This window comes from Oncorhynchus mykiss, chromosome 7 (assembly GCF_013265735.2).
Source record: "Oncorhynchus mykiss isolate Arlee chromosome 7, USDA_OmykA_1.1, whole genome shotgun sequence".
Classification (NCBI taxonomy): Eukaryota; Metazoa; Chordata; class Actinopteri; order Salmoniformes; family Salmonidae; genus Oncorhynchus; species Oncorhynchus mykiss.
In genome coordinates this window covers 69,743,706-69,756,810 of record NC_048571.1, presented here as the reverse complement: position 1 = coordinate 69,756,810, position 13,105 = coordinate 69,743,706, and the positions used below count along the sequence as shown (strand labels likewise).

Below are 13,105 nucleotides of genomic sequence, written 5' to 3'. Positions count from 1 at the left end.
CAGAGTAACGTTATAGAGCTAGTAAATGATCCCTCACTGTAACTGAACAACAGAGTAACGTTATAGAGCTAGTAAACGATCCCTCACTGTAACTGAACAACAGAGTAACGTTAGAGCTAGTAAACGATCCCTCACTGTAACTGAACAGAGTAGCGTTATAGAGCTAGTAAACGATCCCTCACTGTAACTGAAGAGCAGAGTAATGTTATAGAGCTAGTAAACGATCCCTCACTGTAACTGAACAGCAGAGTAACGTTATAGTGCTAGTAAATGATCCCTCACTGTAACTGAACAGAGTAACGTTATAGAGCTAGTAAACAATCCCTCACTGTAACTGAACAGAGTAGCGTTATAGAGCTAGTAAATGATCCCTCACTGTAACTGAACAGAGTAACGTTATAGAGCTAGTAAATGATCCCTCACTGTAACTGAACAGAGTAGCGTTATAGAGCTAGTAAATGATCCCTCCATTTATATTTAGCCCTCTGTCATCCACATGGGACCCGTGTGCTTTCAACACGTCTCCCACATGAAAGAGAATAACACATTAAGAACTCTGTTGGAATCCTAAAACTTCAAAGACTCGTTAGCATGAAAGAAGCTAGCATCGAGTCAACTAAAAATAGTAGTGTGATGAACAAACACCATTGGTTCTGAGCTAAACCCCACTGGTGGACCTGCTAGCATGCTTCGCTAACTAAGACAACATGTTCAGTTATGGGGCTTGTTTGTACACTATGGGCGGTAGTCCTGGAATAGATACTTGAAGAACAATAGAGAACAAAAAAGGAATGGCTCACCCCCCAACTTCATTTAACTAGGCAAGTCGGTTAAGAACAAATTCTTATTTACAATGACGGGCTACCCTGGCCAAACCCTAACGACGCTGGGCCAATTGTGCGCCACAGGACTCCCAATCACGGCCGGTTGTGATACAGCCTGGAATCGAACCAGGGTCTGTAGTGACGCGTCTAGCACTGAGATGCAGTGCCTTAGACCGCTGTGCCACTTGGAAGCCCAGAGGACACATGAGGTCATGAGGACACATGGACCACCTATTGAGATGTGCCTTTTGTTAAAGAAATGAGGTGATAAATGAGGTGAAAAGGAGAACGGAGCAGGACTTTAAGATGAGTCGTCCAGCCAAAAAGACAAAAATGTACATTGAAGACTTACACACAACCAACAAACCATGAACAGTTTGAGGAAGGCTACCTTACAAGGCTGTAGCCTGCTGCACTCCCTGTCCAAACTCCAATGTACTCCAGCCATAATGAAACATGACCTATTTGGTATTTGTGCCAGGTCTATTTGTGTTGGACACTGTCAAGCAGTCTTCTCGGTAAGTGTTGTTTTAGGGTCAAGGTTTTGCAAAATTGTTGTCACATCTGAAGGAACCATTAGGCAGGCCTACACGGGTTGCCAAAACATGTTTCTCTACAACACTTTATAAATCCACCCGGATACCGGAGGACTAAAAATATTCATACAATAGAGGCAAAAATAATATTGCAACAATAGTATCTTTAAAATAACCCCAGGGACCACGCATCAAGGTCAGGAGGTACAGAGATCAGAAAATAGATATGCATACATAGCCAAGGAGACTAGTTACACCCACAAGTAACAACCCACTGTAAACACTTTCCATCTGCTTCAATAAGTACCCACATGTCCTCCCACACATAAACACAGCCACGTCCTCCCACACATAAACACACCCACATGTCCTCCCACACATAAACACAGCCACATGTCCTCCCACACATAAACACAGCCACATGTCCTCCCACACATAAACACAGCCACATGTCCTCCCACACATAAACACACCCACATGTCCTCCCACACATAAACACAGCCACATGTCCTCCCACACATAAACACAGCCACATGTCCTCCCACACATAAACACAGCCACATGTCCTCCCACACATAAACACAGCCACATGTCCTCCCACACATAAACACAGCCACATGTCCTCCCACACATAAACACAGCCACATGTCCTCCCACACATAAACACAGCCACATGTCCTCCCACACATAAACACAGCCACAGGTCCTCCCACACATAAACACAGCCACATGTCCTCCCACACATAAACACAGCCACATTTCCTCCCACACATAAACACAGCCACATGTCCTCCCACACATAAACACAGCCACATGTCCTCCCACACATAAACACAGCCACATGTCCTCCCACACATAAACACACCCACATGTCCTCCCACACATAAACACAGCCACATGTCCTCCCACACATAAACACAGCCACATGTCCTCCCACACATAAACACAGCCACATGTCCTCCCACACATAAACACAGCCACATGTCCTCCCACACATAAACACAGCCACATGTCCTCCCACACATAAACACAGCCACATGTCCTCCCACACATAAACACAGCCACATGTCCTCCCACACATAAACACAGCCACATGTCCTCCCACACATAAACACAGCCACATGTCCTCCCACACATAAACACAGCCACATGTCCTCCCACACATAAACACAGCCACATGTCCTCCCACACATAAACACAGCCACATGTCCTCCCACACATAAACACAGCCACATGTTCTCCCACACATAAACACAGCCACATGTCCTCCCACACATAAACACAGCCACATGTCCTCCCACACATAAACACAGCCACATGTCCTCCCACACATAAACACAGCCACATGTCCTCCCACACATAAACACACCCACATGTCCTCCCACACATAAACACACCCACATGTCCTCCCACACATAAACACACCCACATGTCCTCCCACACATAAACACAGCCACATGTCCTCCCACACATAAACACACCCACATGCACGACCAACAGCTCGTTCCAGTGGACACATATAGGGGACAGTAGGTGGACAAACAGAACACCTGGTACTAGAGTGGGATGGCTTGAACCCTAACATGCTTTAGGAAGCCAATGTGTACGTTGTGTACGTTATGAGTACATGTTGTTAGAAGAGGTAGTTTGGATTGCAAATATCTATATTGCTTTTAAATGATAAGCATTGTGTAATATTAGGATACATAGACTCTGATTGGTGAACATCTCTGTGAGGTTGGTTGAGGTGCCTATAAGGTCTGTTGTGACAGGCTGTGATTGGGTACGTACCTCTGGTCCCAGACTACCAGGTGAAACAGGTACTTGCTGACCTGCTGTTTGCTGGTGTGCTGGGGGGCACAAAGCTCCGCCCCTCCATGGGTCAGAGAGCCTGACAGGAAGAAGCCCTCGTAGCTGATAGGAAGAGGAAGTGGAAATCAGCCAATGGGATAACAGAGATCAATTCAATGACAAGGTGAATCCAGGTAAAAGCTATGATCATTTTAGTGACGTCACTTGTTAAATCTACTTAAATCAGTGTAGACGAAGGGGAGGTGACCGGTTAAATGCAAACTCAATATTATGAAGGTGTTTTAATGTTTTGTACACTCAGTGTAGATGGAGTTTCATAATGACTACGCCTGGAACTGCTATAATTACAAGTAACTGAGCACCTTGCCCTCCCTTATATAAAGGGGGAATGAGGAGGCTGGTCTCTAGAGAGGAGGTATAAAAGGAAGAGTAGACCAGTGAGGGACTGGGACCAGGCAGGGAAACTCTAAATGTTACATAGAATTAGCAATATTCACAAATTCATAGCATTTTATTTTACAGGACTATAAATCTGGTATTTTAGCTACTTGGTAATAACTTATTTAGCTGTAATTTTTTGTATTATTAATCCCCAAGACTGAATAGTAATTAAAGGGTAATAACATTGGTTAACAATGTTACCATGTAATTTGTCTTACAGTAGAGTGCTATTGCTACTAAGGGAAGTAACAATTACACGATACCCATCAGCGCCCGATACCCAACAGCGCCAGATACCCATCAGCGCCAGATACCCATCAGCGCCAGATACCCATCAGCGCCCGATACCCATCAGCGCCCGATACCCATCAGCGCCCGATACCCATCAGCGCTCGTTCTAAATGTTTAAGACAGGACTCCATCGGACCCAAACTGATAAAACTTATGCTCATATGACTTTTTTTCTACCTTCCAAAAATACCTCATAGTTTGACAACTGATGCGGCCTTTCCTTCAGTGTGGAACTAAGCATGTAACTATGTTGAGCCATTGATCTACAAGTCATTTTGCATGCCGAATAACCCTAGGGAATATCAGTAGCCTAGTCAAACTGAGCACAGCTTTGCACACTGACCAACGGCAGGTAGGCGGCCTGCTCCAGATCTTGTGCATCTGCACCTTCAGCATTCAAATGCAAAAATGGCTTATTAGGTTATTGTTATCTCTACCATGTTGAACATGGTGTTTTACCAGAATAAAAGTTAAGCTACCGGAGACAACTCTGATCTGGCTATAGCCTGTGAGTGTGGGGGAATGGTTAGGGTAAGGACTTATATAAAATTAATGTGTTTATGCAAAAAATGTTAGTGCATCGAATCGTATCGCATCGAACCACATTGCATTGATTCGTTCTGTAATCAAACCAAATGGCACCGAATCGATTCCAACTAAAACATATCGTTCCTGTATCGTGACGGAGCCCATGTATCTAGATACATATCCAATCGTCTTGAAAGGGGAATATGCACATGCACCTAATTGCTAACTAAATCCCTATCTGAAAACCTTATCAATACAGATGATATCCATTGTGTGGGAGATTAGCTGATATTTTGGTATCAATTGATCTGTCTTCCTGCACACAAAGACACACCTTCACATACACAGATGGCATGTGAAACCGCCGGACAGGTCCCGAGTGACCAGCCAGAGCTCTGCCCCGCCCCTTCGGGTTAAAGGTCAGGCAGGGTTCCCAGGCTGTCAATCAATCACGTGCCAGCATCAGTTTCAAGGGAGACAAAGGAGCCAGCCAACTGGGGTCTGGAGAGGGGGGTGAAGCAGAGCGGACTCTTCATGTGGCTGGAAGGGGGGGGGGGTGGGGGGTGAAGCAGAGCGGACTCTTCATGTGGCTGGAAGGGGGGTGGGGGGTGAAGCAGAGTGGACTCTTCATGTGGCTGGAGGGGGGGGGGTGGGGGGTGAAGCAGAGCGGACTCTTCATGTGGCTGGAAGGGGGGTGGGGGGTGAAGCAGAGCGGACTCTTCATGTGGCTGGAGGGGGGGGGGTGGGGGGTGAAGCAGAGCGGACTCTTCATGTGGCTGGAAGGGGGGTGGGGGGTGAAGCAGAGCGGACCCTTCATGTGGCTGGAAGGGGGTGGGGGGTGAAGCAGAGCGGACCCTTCATGTGGCTGGAAGGGGGGGGGGTGAAGCAGAGCGGACCCTTCATGTGGCTGGAAGGGGGGTGGGGGGGGTGAAGCAGAGCGGACCCTTCATGTGGCTGGAAGGGGGTGGGGGGTGAAGCAGAGCGGACTCTTCATGTGGCTGGAAGGGGGTGGGGGGTGAAGCAGAGCGGACCCTTCATGTGGCTGGAAGGGGGGGGGGGGTGAAGCAGAGCGGACTCTTCATGTGGCTGGAAGGGGGTGGGGGGTGAAGCAGAGCGGACTCTTCATGTGGCTGGAAGGGTGTGGGGGGTGAAGCAGAGCGGACCCTTCATGTGGCTGGAGGGGGGGGGGGGGGGGGGGGGGTGAAGCAGAGCGGACCCTTCATGTGGCTGGAGGGGGGGGGGGGGGGTGAAGCAGAGCGGACTCTTCATGTGGCTGGAAGGGGGGTGGGGGGTGAAGCAGAGCGGACTCTTCATGTGGCTGGAAGGGGGGGGGCGTGAAGCAGAGCGGACTCTTCATGTGGCTGGAAGGGGGGTGGGGGGTGAAGCAGAGCGGACTCTTCATGTGGCTGGAGGGGGGGGGGGGGGTGGGGGGTGAAGCAGAGCGGACCCTTCATGTGGCTGGAAGGGGGGTGGGGGGTGAAGCAGAGCGGACTCTTCATGTGGCTGGAAGGGGGGTGGGGGGTGAAGCAGAGCGGACCCTTCATGTGGCTGGAGGGGGGGGGGGGGGTGAAGCAGAGCGGACCCTTCATGTGGCTGGAGGGGGGGGGGTGGTGAAGCAGAGCGGACCCTTCATGTGGCTGGAGGTGGGTGGGGGGTGAAGCAGAGCGGACCCTTCATGTGGCTGGAGGGGGGGGGGGGGGGGGGGGGGGGGTGAAGCAGAGCGGACCCTTCATGTGGCTGGAAGGGGGTGGGGGGAGTGGAGGAGGGCCACACACGGCGGTGGGGATAGGGAGGGTACCGGGGGAAGTCTAGGAGCAGAGACAATGGTAAGGGCAATAGGGCTGCAGGGTGAGTGTGGGGGAATGGGTAGGGTAAGGAGTTGAGTATAGAATGTATGGGAATGGTGGGATGGCAGTGCATATACCCCTGCATACAGTATGTGGCAGTGCCAGAGGAGAGTTGAAGAAAGGGCAGGTGCTGAGAGAAGACAGATTCATGGAGATTCAGGGGGAGGGTTTGGCCTGACCTGAATTCACTCAGGTCAATATAGAGGGAGGGATGTGATGGGAAGGGAAAGGGAGAAAAAAGGGTAGAAGATGGAAGAGAGGATGGGAAAAGTAAGAGAAGTGAAAATGGAATGGAGGGTGATGAAAAGAGAGACGTAGAGGGAGAAGGGGAGGGGGGATAGGGAGAAGGGGAGAGGATAGGGAGAAGAGGGAGAAGGGAGAGAAAATGAGATAGAAAGTGGAGAGGGAAAGAAGGGAATAGGAAAGAGAAATAGAAGGGCAGAGAATGAGAGAGGGAGAATAAGAGAGGGAGAAGGAGAAGCAGTGGTGTAAAGTACTAAAGTAGAAATACTTTAGTTTTGGGGGGTAACTGTACTTTACTATTTATATTTTTGACACCTTTTACTTCACTACATTCCGAAAGAAAATGATGTACTTTTTACTTCATACATTTTCCCTGACACCCAAAAGTACTCGTTACATTTTGGATGCTTAGCAGGAAAGAAAAATTGTCTAATTTACACATTTATCAATAGAACATCCCTGGTCATCCCTACTTCCTCTGATCTGGTGGACTCACTAAACACATGCTTAGTGTTGGACCATGGCCCTGGCTATCCGTAAATAAATAAAAACAAGAAAATGATGCCATCTGGTTTGCTTTATATAAGGAATTTTAAATGATTTATACTTTTACTTTTGGCACTTAAGTATATTTTAGCAATTACATTTATTTAAAACCAAATACTTTTAGTATTTTACTCAAGTAGTATTTTACTGGGTGACTTTCACTTTTACTTCTCTTCTCTTTCACTTTTACTTCTCTTCTCTTTCTTTCTTTTATTTCTCTTCTCTCTTCTCCTTCTTACTTCTCTTCTTTCTTCTCCTTCTTTTACTTCTCTTCTTTCTTCTCCTTTTACTTCTCTTCTCTTTCACTTTACTTCTCTTCTCTTTCACTTTTACTTCTCTTCTCTTTCACTTTTATTTCTCTTCTCTTTCTTTTATTTCTCTTCTCTCTTCTCCTTTTACTTCTCTTCTCTCTTCTCCTTCTTTTACTTCTCTTCTTTCTTCTCCTTTTACTTCTCTTCCCTCTTCTCCTTCTTTTACTTCTCTTCTCTCTTCTCCTTCTTTTACTTCTCTTCTCTCTTCTCCTTCTTTTACTTCTCTTCTCTCTTCTCCTTCTTTTACTTCTCTTCTCTCTTCTCCTTCTTTTACTTCTCTTTCTTCTCCTTCTCTTTCTTCTCTTCTCTTTCTTCTCTTCTCTTTCTTTTACTTCTCTTTCTTCTCTTTCTTTTACTTCTCTTCTCTTTCTTTTACTTCTCTTCTCTTTCTTTTACTTCTCTTCTCTTTCTTTTACTTCTCTTCTCTTTCTTCTCTTCTCTTTCTTATACTTCTCTTCTTTCTTATACTTCTCTTCTTTCTTATACTTCTCTTTTACTTCTCTTTCTTTTACTTCTCTTCTCTTTCTTTTACTTCTCTTCTCTTTCTTTTACTTCTCTTCTCTTTCTTTTACTTCTCTTCTCTTTCTTCTCTTCTCTTCTCTTATACTTCTCTTCTCTTTCTTATACTTCTCTTCTTTCTTATACTTCTCTTTTACTTCTCTTTCTTTTACTTCTCTTCTCTTTCTTTTACTTCTCTTCTCTTTCTTTTACTTCTCTTCTCTTTCTTTTACTTCTCTTCTCTTTCTTTTACTTCTCTTCTCTTTCTTTTACTTCTCTTCTCTTTCTTTTACTTCTCTTCTCTTTCTTCTCTTATACTTCTCTTCTCTTTCTTTTACTTCTCTTCTTTCTTTTACTTCTCTTCTCTTTCTTCTCTTTTACTTCTCTTCTCTTTCTTCTCTTATACTTCTCTTCTCTTTCTTCTCTTATACTTCTCTTCTCTTTCTTATACTTCTCTTCTTTCTTATACTTCTCTTCTTTCTTATACTTCTCTTCTCTTTCTTTTACTTCTCTTCTCTTTCTTCTCTTCTCTTTCTTATCTTCTCTTTCTTATACTTCTCTTCTCTTTCTTATACTTCTCTTCTCTTTCTTATACTTCTCTTCTCTTTCTTTTACTTCTCTTCTCTTTCTTTTACTTCTCTTCTCTTTCTTTTACTTCTCTTCTCTTTCTTTTACTTCTCTTCTCTTTCTTTTACTTCTCTTCTCTTTCTTTTACTTCTCTTCTCTTTTACTTTTACTTCTCTAAGGTATGTTTACTTTCACTTAAGTATGAAAATTGGGTACTTTTTCCACCACTGGGGAGAAGGAGAGGGATGGAGAAGGAGAGGGATGGAGAAGGAGAGGGAGGGAGAGGGATAACACAATGTCATCCTCATAGATTATACTAGGGAAATCCAGCCTGAACAGCTGCCTGTGTGTGTGTGTGTTACCTGGCCGCCCATGTGATGGGGATGCGGTGAGCAGCGTAGACGCTGAAGGATAGGACATTGGTGACCAGGCCTGCTTCCTGTGTGGGCGCCGTGTGCCGGTTGCTCTGCACCGTGGTGTGGAAGTTAGCGTTGAATGTGCTGCAGTACAGCTCCACCAGATCTAAAATGGCCACCGTCAGCTTCTCCACCACTTTCTCTGCAACATTTTCAGAAACCATTTAGATTCACCTTCATTTAGCAGACGCTCTTATCCAGACAGACTTACACTAAGTGCATTCAATTAAGGAGGGATAAACAACCACTTAACACAAGTATTAAAAGTTCAACTTTCTGAATGTTAGTAATGATCAGGGTGCAGAATTGAGCACCCATGACAGAGTGGTCACGCACGTCTCCAAATCATTCATCAAGTTTGCTGATGACAACAGAGTGGTGCCAGGAAAATAACCTCTCCCTCAACGTCAACTCATTATATATACTGTAATCTAGTCATGGTTCATCCTATATAAAACATATTTTTTGGATTACGTATGTATTGTTTTGTATTGCAAGGCCATCAGGCCATCAGACTTAAATAGTCATCACTAGCCGGCTTCCACCCGGTTACACAACCCTGCACCCTTAGAGGCTGCTGCCCCATATACATACACTACCGTTCAAAAGCTTGGGGTCACTTAGAAACTTCCACATTTTTTTGGTCCATTAAAATAACATCAAATTGATCAGAAATACAGTGTAGACATGGTTAATGTTGTAAATGACTATTGTAGCTGGAAACGGCAGATGTTTTATGGAATATTTACATAGGCGTACAGAGGCCCATTACCAGCAACCATCACTCGTGTGTTCCAACGGCACGTTGTGTTAGCTAATCCAAGTTTATCATTTTAAAAGGCTAATTTATGATTAGAAAACCCTTTTGCAATTATGTTACCACAGCTGAAACCTGTTGTTCTGATTAAAGAGGCAATAAAACTGGCTTTCTTTAAACTAGTTGAGTATCTGGAGCATCAGCATTTGTGGGTTCAATTACAGGCTCAAAATGGCTAGAAATAAATAACTTTTCTGAAACTCGTCAGTCTATTCTTGTTCTGAGAAATAAAGGCTATTCCATGCGAGAAATTTTCAAGAAACTGAAGCTCTCGTACAACGAGGTGTACTACTCCCTTCACAGACCAGCGCAAACTGGCTCTAACCAGTATATAAAGAGGAGTGAGAGGCCCCGGTGCACAACTGAGCAAGAGGACAAGTACATTAGTGTGTCTAGTTTGAGAAACAGACGCCTCACAAGTCCTCAACTGGCAGCTTCATTAAATAGTACCCACAAAACACCAGTCTCAACGTTAACAGTGAAGAGGCGACTCCGGGGTGCTTGCCTTCTAGGCAGAGTTGCAAAGAAAAAGCCATATCTCAGACTAGCCAATAAAAAAAATATATTAAGATGGGCAAAAGAACACAGACACTGGACAGAGGAACTCTGCCTAGAAGGCCAGCATCCTGGAGTCGTCGCTTTACAGTTGAAGTTGAGACTGGTGTTTTGCGGGCACTATTTAATGAAGCTGCCAGATGTTTTGTTTTGCGGGCACTATTTAATGAAGCTGCCAGATGAAGACTTGTGAGATGTCTCTCTCTCAAAGCAGAGGAATGTCAAACATCAAACATCAGTTATTGTCATCATTCCATGGTTGTGCCCCAAATGGCACCCTATTCCCTATATAGTGCACTACTTTTGGCCAAGGCTCTTAGGGGTGCCATTTGGGACACAGATCATGGCTGCTCCATGTCAACACAGCTCAGCTGACTGGGCTCCACTGTTAACATTGTGTCTCTTTATACATCCATTGGAGCAGCAGCTCAGCCCTACACGGGAAACAACATCCCAACTCTCTGAAATGTTATCCCTCTCTTTTCAAGGGCAGACGGACAGATAGAGCTTGGCGGATGGATGGATGGAGTTGGTGCTTGGTGTATCCTGTACGAAGTTAGCCATCCTTCCTGTTTGTTTGAGTGTGACAGGGAGGTAGAGAGTGGGGATATCATACATCACGGATGTGCATCACAACAAGTCAAGGACACTTCCGCTCTGACATGAGGTAGTGCTACTGTGACGGACCAGTGTGCCTGCTTAGCAGTATAGCTTCTTCCCTATCTGGGTACACTATCTGTACAATGGCTCAACCCAGATTCCTCTGCCTCGCAAACACACGTGACCGCCCGCTTTACAACGTACTAGCAACTCAGCTGTGGAGCTTACGGTACGATCTTTATTGCATTACACTACTGTACAGACCTGACCTGGACCCCATAACCAAGTGTCCCTCCTCTCTCCATCTGTACTCTTCCATCTACAGTATCGCATCACTCCTCTTTTTCTATCCTCAGTTCCTCTTCTGTCCCGTCTCTGTCTGTCTCCTATCCCCCTGTCTGTCTCCTATCCTCCTTCCCCTCTGTCTCTCTGTCTCCTATCCCCCTGTCTGTTTCCTATCCTCCTTCCCCGCTTCTGTCTGTCATCTCTGTCATCCCCTACCAGCCAGTATTTATGCGTGGATTATTCAGTGCTATTGTAGGACATTCAATCAGTAAGGAACTTACCTCTGTTCTCTCTGATGGCCAGCACTGATGAATCCTGTGAAGAGACACACACAGTTACAGAATCCAATCAACCAACCTTTGGTTCTGGAGTTACAGGAGTACAGTAATTCATGACGTTATCCTTGTGTACCGGTCTAAGATCAGTTTAGTATTTAGAACATAATGTTTATGGCTATGATTGGGGAGGGTAAACTGCTCCTAGATCTGTGTATCTGAAGCATGGTAGATGTGATTGTGAGTGTGTGTGTTTACCTTCTGGACTCTGGGCTGCAGACGACAGGGGCATGCTGGAAGCTGGTTGAGGGCGGAAGTGATGTCAGGCGTTTCCACAGCAGCCAGCGAGCTGCAGAGAGCCTTCACTGATTGGACGAGCCGTTCCACGTGCAACACAAGCTCCACCTACAGAGGGCAGGAGGGAAAGAACATAGAGAATTCAACCTTACACATCAATTTTAAGAATACAAATGTTTGTGTTCCTTCTTGTGTGTTTTTATGTGTGCGTATGTATAAGGTTACCTCTGATAGAAGAAAGGACTCAGCCTCGTTGTGAAAGGTGTCCAGGAGCAGAGTCAAAGCCTCCCTGTTCAAACAAGGAAATATCAACAACACTGATATCAAAGTCCCAGCCTAAGGCCTTCTATTGCTTTTTAAAGAAGTTTTCACATATTCCAAAAAGACTTGACTAATCCATCCAATTTGGTAGCCAGATCACATTTATTTTACTTCCAATCATCCAAGTTATCCAATCAGATTATGAATCACCTTGATAAAGGTTGCATCTCTAATGTGTTCAGTGGCGTGAGAGCTATAGGCCCCTACCCTCACCTAGTAACTGTCTGTTTGATTGGTCGCTCCTGCAGCAGGATGCTGTGGTTCATCGTAGAGGCCGTCTCATCATCCTCCTCCTGTCAAGCACAACACAACCACATAATCAAACAAGAGTGTGTGCGTCTCTGCTACTGCATGCGTGTGTGTGCGCGCCCGTGTGTGTGTGTGTGTGTGTGTTTTCACCGTGCGGCCCAGTTCTGTGTTGACAGAGCCTCTCTTGGTGAGGACGAGGCGAATGTCCCAGTCAAACTTCACACACAGCTGGATATGCTCCAACCCTGTCAATGTCTGGGAACTAACAGAGGGAGAGAGAGAGAGAGAAAGAGAGAGAGAGCGAGAGACATACAGAGAGAGGGAGAGACACAGAGAGAGAGACACAGAGAGAGAGACACACACAGAGAGAGAGACACAGAGAGAGAGACACAAACAGAGAGAGACACACAGAGAGAGAGACACAGAGACACACACAGAGACACAGAGAGACACACAGAGAGACACACAGAGAGACACAGAGAGACACACACAGGGAGAGAGACAAACAGAGAGAGAGAGACAAACAGAGATAGAGAGACAGCCAGAGAGACAAACAGAGAAAGACAGAGACAGAGAAAGACAGAGACAGAGACAGACAGAGAGAGAAACAGAGACAAACAGACAGAGAGACAGACAGAGAGAGACAGAGAGACAGACAGAGACAAACAGAGAGACAAACAGACAGAGACAGACAGAGACAGACAAACAGACAGAGACAGACAGACAAACAGACAGAGACAAACAGACAGAGACAAACAGACAGAGACACAAACAGACAGAGAAACAAACAGACAGAGAAACAAACAGACAGAGAAACAAACAGACAGAGACAGACAGAGAGACAGA

At 45.6% G+C, this 13,105-nt stretch overlaps 1 protein-coding gene across 1 annotated transcript in view; it reads right to left on the bottom strand.

Annotated features, from left to right (window-relative positions):
- The window catches only part of LOC110528363 (phosphatidylinositol 4-phosphate 3-kinase C2 domain-containing subunit beta), an 88,663-nt gene that overhangs the window by 40,012 nt on the left and 35,546 nt on the right, over nucleotides 1-13,105 (bottom strand). The window contains exons 6-12 of the mRNA XM_036983959.1: nucleotides 12,410-12,521; nucleotides 12,224-12,303; nucleotides 11,915-11,978; nucleotides 11,651-11,797; nucleotides 11,399-11,432; nucleotides 8,807-9,002; nucleotides 3,152-3,274 (exon numbers count right to left, since the gene is read on the bottom strand). Of these exons, the coding sequence (XP_036839854.1) occupies nucleotides 3,152-3,274; nucleotides 8,807-9,002; nucleotides 11,399-11,432; nucleotides 11,651-11,797; nucleotides 11,915-11,978; nucleotides 12,224-12,303; nucleotides 12,410-12,521 (756 nt within the window). The remainder of the gene's footprint in view (nucleotides 1-3,151; nucleotides 3,275-8,806; nucleotides 9,003-11,398; nucleotides 11,433-11,650; nucleotides 11,798-11,914; nucleotides 11,979-12,223; nucleotides 12,304-12,409; nucleotides 12,522-13,105) is intronic.